This window comes from Lithobates pipiens, unplaced genomic scaffold (assembly GCF_037356315.1).
Source record: "Lithobates pipiens isolate NorthernLeopardFrog02 unplaced genomic scaffold, aLitPip1_a1.2 Scaffold_16, whole genome shotgun sequence".
NCBI classification, from domain to species: Eukaryota; Metazoa; Chordata; class Amphibia; order Anura; family Ranidae; genus Lithobates; species Lithobates pipiens.
Window position 1 is genome coordinate 330,594,764 of NW_027507748.1, and position 13,447 is coordinate 330,608,210.

General features: G+C 42.2%; 1 protein-coding gene across 12 annotated transcripts in view; it reads right to left on the reverse strand.

The window, feature by feature from the left end:
- Window positions 1–13,447, reverse strand: part of EPB41 (erythrocyte membrane protein band 4.1) — a 350,563-nt gene that overhangs the window by 263,212 nt on the left and 73,904 nt on the right. For 11 of the 12 annotated variants that reach the window (XM_077481776.1, XM_077481777.1, XM_077481775.1 and 8 more), the window contains exon 2: window positions 3,987–4,447. In XM_077481776.1, the coding sequence (XP_077337902.1) occupies window positions 3,987–4,439 (453 nt within the window). In that variant the 5' untranslated portion in view covers window positions 4,440–4,447. The remainder of the gene's footprint in view (window positions 1–3,986; window positions 4,448–13,447) is intronic. The other variant, XM_077481782.1, reaches the window with a different exon arrangement.

Sequence of the window (13,447 nt, forward strand, 5' to 3'; positions counted from 1 at the left end):
CGCATAGGGCAGTGTGAACTGCCGCCGGGAGGCATGCGATGCGGGAACCCGCCGCGGATTCGTGGCGTTCCCGCATCGCTCCAGTGTGAACCCAGCCTAATAAGCAATCGTTTTTCTGATCGCTGTATTAGTGTCACAGGTGACACTAGTTAGGCAGGTAGGTATTTAGGTTCGCCGCAGCTTTTTATAGCGCCAGGGACCCCCATATACTACCGCATAAAGCCCCCTGATTGCCCCCTAGTTAACCCTTTCACCAGTGATCACCATATAACTGTTACAGGTGACGCTGGTTGGTTAGTTATTTTTTTATAGTTTCAGGGCACCCGCCATTTATTACCTAGTCTCACTAGTGTACCCCTAAATTTAGGGGTGTCTACTTTCCAAAATGGGGTCATTTGGGGGGGGTTTGTGCCATCTTGGCATTTTATGGCCTTCAAAACTAACGCCCTTAGAAAGCCTGAAGGCGGTGCTTGGTTTTCGGGGTCCCGTACGCGGCTAGGCTCCCAAAAAGTCCCACATATGTGGTATCCCCGTACTCAGGAGAAGCAGCAGAATTTATTTTGGGGTGTCATTTCACATATGCCCATGGCATGCGTGAGCAATATATCATTTAGTGACAACTTTGTGAAAAAAAAAAAAAAAAAAAGTTTGTAATTTTCCCGCAACTTGTGGCAAAATATAAAATATTCCATGGACTCAACATGCCTCTCAGCAAATAGCTTGGGGTGTCTACTTTCTAAAATGTGGTCATTTGTGGGGGTTTTGTGCCATCTTGGCATTTTATGGCCTTCAAAACTGTAATAGGTAGTGAGGAGTGAAGTCAAATATTTACGCCCTTAGAAAACCTGAAGGCGGTTCTTGGCTTTCGGGGCCCCGTACGCGGCTAGGCTCCCAAAAAGTCCCACATATGTGGTATCCCCGTACTCAGGAGAAGCAGCAGAATTTATTTTGGGGTGTCATTTCACATATGCCCATAGCATGTGTGAGCAATATATCATTTAGTGACAACTTTGTGTAAAAAAAAAAAATGAAATTTTTTTTTTGTCATTATTCAATCGCTTGAGGCAAAAAAATAAAATATTCAATGGGCTCAACATGCCACTTATCAATTTCCTTAGGGGGTCTACTTTCCAAAATGGGGTCATTTGGGGGGGTTTTGTACTGCCCTGCCATTTTAGCACCTCAAGAAATGAGATAGGCAGTCGTAAACTAAAAGCTGCGTAAATTCCAGAAAACGTACCTTAGTTTGTAGATGTGACAACTTTTGCGCAAACCAATAAATATACAGTTATTGACTTTTTTTTTAAGCAAAGACATGTGGCTGAATACATTTTGGCCTAAATGTATGACTAAAATTGAGTTTATTGGATTTTTCTAATAACAAAAAGTAGAAAATATCATTTTTTTTCCAAAATTTGCGGTCTTTTTACGTTTATATCGCAAAAAATAAAAATCGCAGAGTCAGTCAAATACCTTTAAAAGAAAGCTCTATTTGTGGGAAGAAAAGGACGCAAATTTCGTTTGGGTACAACATTGCATGACCGCGCAATTACCAGTTAAAGCAGCGCAGTGCCAAAGTGTAAAAAGACCTCTGGTCATTTACCAGCAAAATGGTCCGGTCTGAAAGTGGTTAACTGCAGACTTTCAGCTTTAATTTGAGGGTATTTACATCTAAAATCAGGTGATCGGTGCAGGAATTACAACAGTTTGTTAATCTGTCCCATTACTTTTGGTCCCTTTAAAAAGTGGGAGGCACATATACAATCATCCAAACTTTCACTTTTCAATACTTGGTTGCAAATCCTTTGCAGTCAATTACAGCCTGAAGTGTGGAACACAGACATCACCAGACGCTGGGTTTCATCTCTGGTAATGATCTGCCAAGCCTCTACTGCAACTGTCTTCTGTTCCTGCTTGTTCTTGGGGCATTTTCCCTTCAGTTTTGTCTTCAGCAAGTGAAATGCATGCTCAATCGGATTCAGGTCAGGTGATTGACTTGGCCATTGCATAACATTCCACTTTCCCTTAAAAAACTCTGTTTGCTTTCGCAGTATGCTTCGGCTCATTGTCCATCTGCACTGTGAAGCACCGTCCAATGAGTTCTGAAGCATTTTGGTGAATATGAGCAGATATTGCCCGAAACACTTCAGAATTCATCCTGCTGCTTTTGTCAGCAGTCACATCATCAATACATACAAGAGAACCAGTTCCATTGGCAGCCATACATGCCCACGCCATGATACTACGACCACCAGGCTTCCCTGATGAGGTGGTATGCTTTGGATCATGAGCAGTTCCTTTCCTTCTCCATACTCTTCTCATCACTCTGGTACAAGTTGATCTTGGTCTCATCTGTCCATAGGATGTTGTTCCAGAACTGTGAAGGATTTTTTTTTTTAGATGTTTGGCAAACTCTAATCTGGCCTTCCTGTTTTTGAGGCTCACCAATGGTTTGCATCTTGTGGTGAACCCTCTGTATTCACTCTGGTGAAGTTTTCTCTTGATTGTTGACTTTGACACATACACCTACCTCCTGGAGAGTGTTCTCGATCTGGTCAACTGTTGTAAAGGCTGTTTTCTTCACAAGGGAAAGAATTCTTCGGTCATCCACTACAGTTTTCCGTAGTCTTCAGGGTCTTTTGGTGTTGCTGAGCTCACCGGTGTGTTCTCTCTTTTTAAGGATGTTCCAAACAGTTGATTTGGCCACACCTGTTGCCATCCCTGATAGGTTTGTTTTGTTTTTTAAGCCTAATGATGGCTTGTTTCACTGATAGTGACAGCTCTTTGGATCTCATATTGAGAGTTGTCAGCAACAGCTTCCAAATGCAAATAGCACACTTGAAATTAACTCTGGACCTTTTATCTGCTTCTTGTAAATGGGATAATGAGGGAATACACATCTGACCATGGCACATACAAACTGTTGTAATTCCTACACGGTTCACATGATTTGGATGTAAATACCCTCAAATTAAAGCTGAAAGTCTGCAGTTAAAGCACATCTTGTTTGCTTCATTGTAAATCCATTGTGGTGGTGTATAGAGCCAAAAAGATTAGAAGTGTGTTGATGCCCCAATATTTACGGACCTGACTGTAAATAGTGAACAAGAGCTAGATAAATTACAGAAACGGCAAACCAAAATGACCATAAAAATATAGCTGTATGTAGCTGGTGAACTCCAGAATTGAAAAATACTATGTTTCGGCACCAACGTCCACTTAAAAATATAGCTAGTGCCTATGTTTTCAGATGGGGGTCATCCAAGTTAAAAGAGAACAGCTAGAAAGCTGGAAGACTGTAATGAGATACTAAACTGCATCTTCATCATGCTAGTTATCTAGTATGACAGGTCTAATACGCAGACACTGATAGACGACTGAAATGTTGCCCAAAAATCTTAAGATATGCATGTATAATTGTATATAAACTGCTGGGGCTTCATAAAAACCCATTTAACAATAACTTTTTGATTGTAAACGATTACCTTGTAAAACAGCCCAGTCAGTTTAAAATAGAAATTAAAAAGGGAAAACATTTGTTTATAGATATAGAAAAATGTAAAAAAAAAAAAAAAAAAAAAACACAACAACAACAACAACAACAACAACAACAACAACAACAACAACACACACACACACACACACACACACACACACACACACACACACACACACACACACACACACACACACACACACACACATTAGAAAATACTTTACCCTGTTTTATAAGTGATCCTATTCCCTCTGTTCTCAGCTACATAAGAGCTGGGGGAAAAGAAGCAGCAGCACACTGAGCTTCCCAGTGAATAGCTGTGCAGCAGGGGCATGTCAGGACAAGTCTGATCATTCCGATCTGATCTCATAAAAGTACATGGTACATCAGTCACATATCAGGAATATGAAGTGTTGGGGGATAACAAACACTTTAAGTTAGCATTTATTGAATATGCTTCTTTAAAAAAAGCTTCACCATTTCTCCTCACCTGGGTTTCTGCACTGCTTAGGGAATGGAGATCCAAAGATGGATCAGTTCTAAGTTCCGGTTCTGGAGCTGCAATAGGGGCCTTCAGAAAAACCTCATCTTCCAGCTGCTCCCCTAAACCTTCATCCACATCCTTCTGGTCTCCGTCGGCCTTCTCCTCTGGCTGCTTACTGTCCTTCCCTTCTTCAGTCCCCTGAGACTTTTGTTTCTTCAGAAAAGATGAGAAGAGTCGAGATAGGCCCTTTCCTTCAGAATTTCTCTCCTTGCTTTTGCGGGTGCTTGGAGACGCAGTAGAAGGTGAACCCTGTGTTTGCTCAGTGTCCTGCTTCTCCTCAGTATTTGCTTCCTCAGAATTTGTTTTGCAAGGCCCAGCCTCCTCCTGTCCCTTTCCTTCAGATTTTTGGTCCTTAGGAGGGTTTTCTGCCTCAGCCACTAAACTTTTCTCTGTTGTCATTTTGGACACTGTAAAAACATTGAATGCAGAATTTTTAGCATTAACATAAATATTAGTATACATTACCAGCACAACCAAAAATGTAAATCAACAGAATGAAAAAAAAACATAAGATATACTTAGGCACTTAGGGCAAACAGCGAGTTAAAAAACAGTTAGCGTTCACACACATAATATTGTAATTTCAGGGGTTGTGTAAAACCCAGTCGACTGAAAATGTATTGGCCAATGTCTGCACATATCGCCCTATCAGCAAAGACAATTGGGATAACATTTCACTCTTCGTTTGATTCCTCCCTTCTGATGCATTTTAAAGACTGCTGAATGACTGAAAGATTGCAGCTTTCAATAAAACTGTTTTAAAAAAACTCCACAGAGTATATTAAACCAGTATTTGTATGTATAGGGATATGGAAAAAAGACAAAGACTAAAAGACTATTCCAAACGTATAAATATGAACTTTCAAGATCTCAGTGAAGCAGCTGCCACAAGTCTGGTGCACTGAAGTCTACCAAGTCCCAAATGAAATCGCTGATGGATGTAAAAAGCTAAGATAGATTTTTTGTATTTTTTATAAATTATTATATAATATAAAGGATGGGGCTGAGACAAATGAATAAATACCATACCAAACATGTCAAGCCTTAGGCCTCATGCACAATGGGCATTATAAAAACCCAGTAACGTCAGCTGTAAAATTAGTTTTGCAGTGTTTTTTGCAGTAATGTTTTCCAGTGTTTTTTAGCTTTATCTTAGCAAAGGCATACTCTTACAAAAGCTTATGGTTCACAAACGTTGATAAATACTTAATAGCTGAGTTTTTCAGCTTTTATCAGTTACAGCGTTTTTACAGCTGAAAAACTCCTCTCAAAACCCACTAGCTCTGGGGTTTATTCCAGCCAGGAAACATCCCTGACAAAAAACAGTGATAACAGCCTATGTGTGCATGGACACATTGGATAACATGCTGGGGATTTTATTGGCTGCAGGAAAAAATGCCTGGAGCCAAAAACAGCAGCTGTAAAAACGCCAAGCGTGCACAAGGCCTTAAAATTGCGTGCACCCGTGAAATGGACAAAAATGATGGCACCGATCCGTCATCCGAACGGGTCACCCCGCTCGGATCGACACATGCCACGATCTGCGGAGCGATCCACGGTCTCGGCCTTAGGAAAGCCTATGGCTTCAGCTTAGTTCCAGAGCGGCGGCCATCTTGGTGCACCTGTCTGCGTTTACGATGTGATCGCTCCGTCAAATGATGGAGCGATCACTTGTAAACAAGCCGGCGTCATGACGCTGGTTCCTCTTTCCCCTCTCTGTACAGTGGAGGGGAGAAATCGGATGGCAGCAGCGCTGTGGGCTGCATCTGTAGTGCCCACAGCGCTGCTCTGACAATTGCAGTCACAGCCATCCCTCCATACTCTGCAATACTGTGCCAATACTTGCAGTACCCTGCCAATACTTACCCTGCCAATCCCAGCAATACCCATCCATGCTCAGCCAATATTACATTAGGGGAGATGACATGGATATTACAGTGGGGACTATATGGTGGTGGAATTTTCACAGGTTTTTCCAAATTCAATTATTATTTGCTGATCTGAAAAATGATCTGATCCGTGACTCTGATCCGAGGAACGATCCGATCCGTTAATTTTCTGATCTGTTGCACCCCTACTTCTCTCCAATCAGCTCTCGAGGCTCTCCTCACTGATGTAACTTCAGCTTCCCACACCCTGATTTTTTTTTAAAGCGGAGAGATCCTGTGTAAATTATGTACTTTGGGTGGATGTAGGGGAAAAGATGGCTATAGATAAACAGGTACAACTTATGTATAAGGATTTGTTTCATCTCTGTGTATCACCTAAGGCTAGTCACTTCACTGTACAGATCTAAGGGTTTACAACCACTTTAACGATGAATTACTACCCTATATTTATTGCTCTCACTCTTATGTTTGCGGTGATAATTCATGTGTGGCACAACTGCCGTTTTCAAATGCACAAGTGTGCCCCACATGCGCGTTTGCATTTGTATGCATGTGCAAGATGACAAGGAGTGCTTTTAAAAGAAGAAGTACAGCCAAAGCTCATTTGGCTACACTTCTGTGGATCACAGGATTGCAGTTTGTGTTGCACTCCTGTGACCCGTTTTCAGCACAGAGCGGACTTCACATCATAGAGTTGGTCCAGGCTTGGGCATCATCACGACCATAGAGTCAGGATCTGCCCAAATCCCTGAATTGACACCTGGGCCGCCCCTGCCCCCCACAGGGGCAGAGCATCTCTCTGCTGACTGATAGTCAGCAGCTCTCTGCTCACAGAGCTGTGAGAACTGAGCGATCGGCAGGGTTCGATAGCTTGGTTCGCAGTGTAGAGACGCCGGGGGGGGGGGGGGGGGGACAGACGCAGCACCAGACAGATGCTGTATGCACCTCGGCAAGGATGAATCTTAAGGCCAGTTCACACTAGATGCAGCTTCGTGCTTTTTTCCTGCACAAAATGCATGCACAGCGTTTTCACTGTATTCCAATGGCTCTAGTTCACACCATGCAGTCAGGCAGTTACAACAAGTACATAAAATCTTTTACCCACAACGCATACGAAATATCATTTATCTTTGTTTAGATAACAGAAAGAGTCTGTTGTATATTCCTGCACATCAGAGGATTAGAATGGTAAGGATAAGAGGTCATTTCCTATGAAGATGGACCACACTACAGAACATTTTCCTGTCTCCACCCTAATGATGCAAGTAAATCAGTATTTTTATACCATATTTATTAAACATTCTAATACCCATTACATAAATCAGGCTTATTTCCTGTAGGATTGTCAACTGGCCTTTTTGTTTTTCTAAACTGAAGGGAAATTAATAAACTTAGCTTATTAATCACCATTAACAAATTGACTGATTAAAGCATGTTTGGCATTACGCTTCACTATATATTTTTTTAATTTTTTTTTTTTAGCAAATACATTTGTGAATCTATTATAACGTTTCTTACCTGTAGATCCTGCCAGTAGCAGCACTTCCTGCTGCGGGTAGACTATGCTAAACCACTGCCTCAAAATTAAATTAGCAAAAAAATAAATAAAATAAAAGAGTTATCAGTCTGCTGTTGGGCTGCAATCAAGTCAATCAAACTGGCAAGCCAAATGACTGAAGGAGCCAACATGGCAGGCTAACAAAACTGCAGCTATTTGTAGTGGCATAGCAGTGTATGGCTACAACAGAAGGTGTTCTTATTGGTAGGGTCTCCCGATAAGAAACCTTGCAAAAGAAAAATCGCTTACAAAATTTGCTTATGAAAATTGTACATATGGGCATGACGACAAACATACTGAAAAATAGTTTTAATATTTGCATACAGTACTTTAACCTACATAAAAAGTAGACCAGACTAACGTGAAGATTTGCCATTTTATTAGGGAACTTTTTTTCGCATGCGAGGGTGCCCAGGCACTCATGTCTACAGCCCCATAGCTGTATATCTGAAGTGTTATATGCAGTAGGAGTCCTTTCACACATGTGTTACAATGATTTCCTGATGACGCCAGTATGGTGTAACATACTCCAGAGTGGGCATTCATCATTTCTGGGTCCCATATGTGACTTCCTTATTACCATATCCAGAACGAGGCATGAATCGCACGCCGTTAAGAGTCTGATATATCAATCCACACATGCTGTAGACACCTTGGTGCCGGGCCTGGTACAGTCACATGTGTCTGCAAAATTGTTACCTTTTAAACCGAATTCCAATAAAGCATACTACACCATAAGAGCTCTTGTTCCTTGGTGGAAAACCTTCCCATATCCTTGGTTGTTGACAGAGGCAGTGCCACAGTGGTGAGACGTCTCATTCAGGATCTTGCTGATTTAGCTTACAAAGAGCATTTTGACCTACCTTAAAAAAGTGGTCAAACACCTCTGGCGAATTGAAAAGAAAGCAAGAAAGAAAGAAAGAAAGAAAGAAAAGGTACCGGCGCACAAATATGTATTACACATGGGTGTGCTGCAGTCAAAAAATAAATTAAAAAAAACACTTTGGTTCGGGTAAAGATTATACAAAAAAATGTGGACTGCGCCAACTACCAATAAATATTTAAAATAATTAAATGGGTATACTTCCTTCCCACTGTGCTCCAACAATATATGTATACAAAAATATGGAATTAGAAAATATAATACCACCAGTGCTAGATCATCATTTACCAGAAGAAAAATATTTACCAAAAAATTCAATTAATTACTTCACGTGCCCTTATACTCTAAGTGAAGAATCAAACTCATAAACCCAATATTCGTGACAATTCCTGAATGAAAAAGTGAATATATTCAGAAGACGAAAAAAAATATATCTATATTAACCCCTTCCCGCCGAGCGTACGCGGATTCCGGGAGGTATACCGGGATGAAGCCTGAAACTGCAGGCATCATCCCGGTACCGTTTTTTTTACAGCGGGCTATCCAGCCATAACAACCGAAACGGCTAAAAGCCGCTCGGCTGTTATGCCGGAGGAGCGGAAGGGGACGTCCCCCCTCCCCCCGCTGTTACCGGTGCTCCCCCTCGATCGGGAGAACCAATTCACGATGTGATGCCTCCGGCTGCTGGGGAGGAACTGGAATGACACCGTAATCTGCGTCATTCCAGTCTCCTAATAGTAAACACAGAAGCGACGTCATGACGTCACTTCCAGTTTACTCAGCTGCCAATGGCGCCGGTTTTAAAAAAAAAATATATACAGTATCGCCGTACTGTCACAAGGGATATTTACATTCCTTGTGACAGCCATAAAAGTGATCACAATTTTTAATTTTTTTTAAAACAATTTATTCAGTTTAAAATAAAAAAATTTTTAAAGCGCCCCCGCGAAGCAAAGAAAACGCATACGGAAGTCGCGTTCGCATATGTAAATGGTGTTCAAATCACACGTGAGGTGAGGTATCGCTGCGATCGTCAGAGCGAGAGCAATAATTCTAGTACTAGACCTCCTCTGTAACGCTAACCTGATAACCGTAAAAAAAAAATTTAAAGCGTCGCCTATTGAGATTTTTTTTAGGTACTGTACTTTGTCGTCATTCCACGAGTGCGTGCGATTATAAAGTGTGACATGTTTGGTATCTATTTACTCGGCGTAACATTATCTTTCACATTATGCAAAAAGATTGTGTTTAAAACACTGCTGCGCAAATACCGTGTGACATAAAATATTGCAACAATCGCTGTTTTATTCTCTAGAGTCTCTGCTAAATATATATATATATATATATATATATATATATATTTTGTGTGACATTATGAAATTAAATACAGTTAATCCCCTTTTTTAATGCATGCCAATATGGCTTGCTTTGTTAGCAGCAGCTTGGCATTGCATGCCATTGCTGAGCCTATTTACTAGGACCCCCAGGTCATTTTTCCATCCTAGATTCCCCCAGAGGTTCTCCCCTTCGTGTATAGATGCATTCATATGTTTGCCACCCAAATCCAATATTTTACATTTTTCTACATTAAACCTCATTTGCCATATACCGTATATACTCGAGTATAAGCCGAGATTTTCAGCCTCTTTTTTGAGGCTGAAAGTGCCCCCCTCGGCTTATACTCGAGTCATCGCTGTCTGCCCGCTCGATCAGCGTGTCGAGCAGACAGACAGCGGCCATTCTATCATTCAAAAGCCGCGCCTCCGGCTCCGCCTTCGCCTGTGATAGGCGGAACACTGAATTTCCCAGCAGCCTGTGTTCCGCCTATCACGGACATCGTATCATCCTCGTACTACGGACGAGGATGATATGATGTCCGTGATAGGCGGAACACAGGCTGCTGGGAAATTCAGTGTTCCGCCTATCACAGGCGAAGGCGGAGGCTTTTGAATTTTACAATGGCCGCCGAGGCGCCGACGAAGAGGGCACGGGACGGAGGCAAGGCAAGGCACGGCACGGGACGGGACGGAGGCAAGGCAAGGCACGACACGGGACGGAGGCAAGGCACGGCGGCACGGCGGCAAGGCACGGCACGGGACGGAGGCAAGGAGGCAAGGCACGGGACGGAGGCTCGGGACAAAGGCTCGGGACACAGGTAGGCTGGACACACACACACACACACACACACACACACACACACACACACACACACACACGGATGGATGGAGACACACACACACAGGGATGGATGGATGGAGACACACACACACAGGGATGGATGGATGGATGGATGGATGGAGACACACACACACAGGGATGGATGGATGGATGGACACACACACACAGGGATGGATGGACGGACACACAGGGATGGACGGACACACAGGGATGGACGGACACACAGGGATGGACGGACACACACACAGGGATGGACAGGCATGTCTCACCCTCGGCTTATACACGAGTCAATAAGTTTGCCAGTTTTTTTGGGGGTAAATTGGGGGCCTCGGCTTATATTCGGGTCGGCCTATACTCGAGTATATACGGTAGTTGTCCACCTCATTAAATTTGTTCAGACCTTCTTGCAAAGTTTTCACATCCTGCGGAAAAGTTATTGCCCTGCTTAGCTTAGTATCGTCCGCAAATACAGAGACTGAACTGTTTACCCCATCCTTCAGGTCATTTATGAACAAATTAAATAGGACTGGTCCCAGCACAATACCCTGTGGGACCCCACTACCCACCCCTGGCCATTGCAAGTATTCCCCATTTATCACCACCCTCTAGACTCGCCCTTGTAGCCAGTTTTCAATCCATGTACTCACCCTATGGTCCATGTCAACAGACCTTATTTGCACAGTAAAGGCTTATGGGGGAACTGTTTCAAATGTTTTTGCTAAATCCAGATACACCATGTATGTCTATGGGCCTTCCAGATGGCAACTCACCACCTCATAGAAGGTTAATAGATTGGTTTGGTTTGGCAAGAATATATCTCATGATTCGATTGCTGATTACTGCTAACGATACCGGTTTCACTACTAAAATCTTGTATATGGTCCCTTATCTCCTCCAAGAGCTTGCATACTATTGATGTTAAGCTAACCGGTCTAATTCTCAGGGATGCATTTTGGGCCCTTTTTAAATATTAGTGCTATATTGGATTTTCTCCAATCCCCTGGTACCATTCCAGTCAGTAGACAGTCAGTAAAAATTAGGAACAATGGTCTGGCAATGACTTGACCGAGTTCCTCAAGTACCCTTGGGTGCAAGCCATCCGGGTCCCGGTAATTAATTAATGGTAAGTTTCCCAAGTCTAATTCTAATTCTGTCCTCCGTTAGCCATGAGGGTGCTTCCTGTGAAGTGTCACGAGGATAAACACTGCAGTTTTGGTTACTGAAGTCTCCGATTCCCTCATGAAGACTGAGGAGAAGAATAAATTCAATACCTTCGCCATCTCCCCATCCTTTGTAACCAGGTATCCTTCCTCATTCTTTATGGGGCCCAATATGGTCTGTCCTCCCTTTACTGATTACATACTTAAAGAATTTCTTGGGATTTTTTTTTGTTTGCACTCCTCCGCTATGTGTCTTTCGTGTTCTATCTTAGCCTCTCTAATTGCACCCTTATATTTCTTATTGCATTCTTTATAAAGTCTAAATGCAGATGATGATCCCTCAACCTTGTACTTTTTGAAAGCCTTCTCTTTTGCTTTTATATGCATTTTTTAGTTAAGCCATCCAGGACATTTGTTTGCGCTTTTAAATGTATTACCCAATGAGATGCCCTTATAGCGAACCCATATCTCCTCCGTGTTCTTTGTTCCCTGAGATTTTATCCCAATTAATGCCTTCTAGCAAGGTTCGAAGTTTAGAGAAGTTGGCTCTTTTGAAATTCAGTGTCTTTGTATTTCCCTTATGTTTCCCATTTGTGTGATTTATACTGAAACCAATTGACTTGAGATTATGGTTTCCTAAATTGCTGTGAATCTTGAAAAGAAGGAACACCTGAATGGGCACAGATGTCATCTGACATCCGAGTCATTCTGATTGCATGGACACCACCTGTGTAAAAGAACCCTTAGGCACTACTCCCTCTGAGTGCTAGTCTCAAGGGATTTAGAATGAGATTTGAGGATATCACTACTGTAAACACCTACTGTCATTCTTGCTGGAGACTCTCACTAGAGGAAGCCCTGTCCCTACCAAGATGGCCAACATACAGAGACAGTACAGATCAAGGCATGGTAGTTCAGTAACTGGGGAAGATCAGCTGCAGGGAGATCACAGGAAACATGGATGACTACTCCTGTGCCCTCTACCTGTTATGAGCACAACTTCCAAAAAGTTTAGTTACCCAAGTTTTTTTTTTGCTTGCTTCTCTTCATTTTTATGGTTAATTGTAAAGTAGCCAAAACAGTGTAAATGAAGAAATCTGCAATGCCACCTATTGTTATTCTGACAGCTGCTACTTTTGGATTGCTGTAGTCACTGTGAAGCCAAGAACTTTTTACCTGGCTCCTTTAATTTTCAGATTGAGCCAATAGGGCCACCTGTGCTCTCAGTGCCATTTGCTGTAAACTTGAAGAATTTCTCTAAAATGCCTATAGATACAGAAGTCGAAGTATTATTAAAACCCATTCACACTTCTCCATTCTTGTGTGTTAAGGAAACCCATTTACTTTTGGGTGGAACTCTGCTTTAAATTGATTATGACTTTTCTAAAGGCAGGTAGCGAAGTACAAGTACCCTGTACCTCTGTACAGCCATTGCCAAGAGTTTTGAGAATGACACAAATATTACACATTTTCACAAAGTCTGCTGCCTCAGTGTTTTTAGATTTTTGTCAGCAGTTACTGTGATATACTGAAGTATAATTACAAGCATTTCATAGGTATTGACAATTACATTAATTTTATGCAAAGAATCAACATGTGTAGTGTTAACCCTTCTTTTTGGGGACTTTTGCAATTCACTCTGGCATGCTGTCAATCAACTTCTTGGCCCCACCCTGACTAATGGGAGCCCATACTTGCCTAATTAATGCTTGGAGTTTGCAGACTTTGGGGGGGGGGGG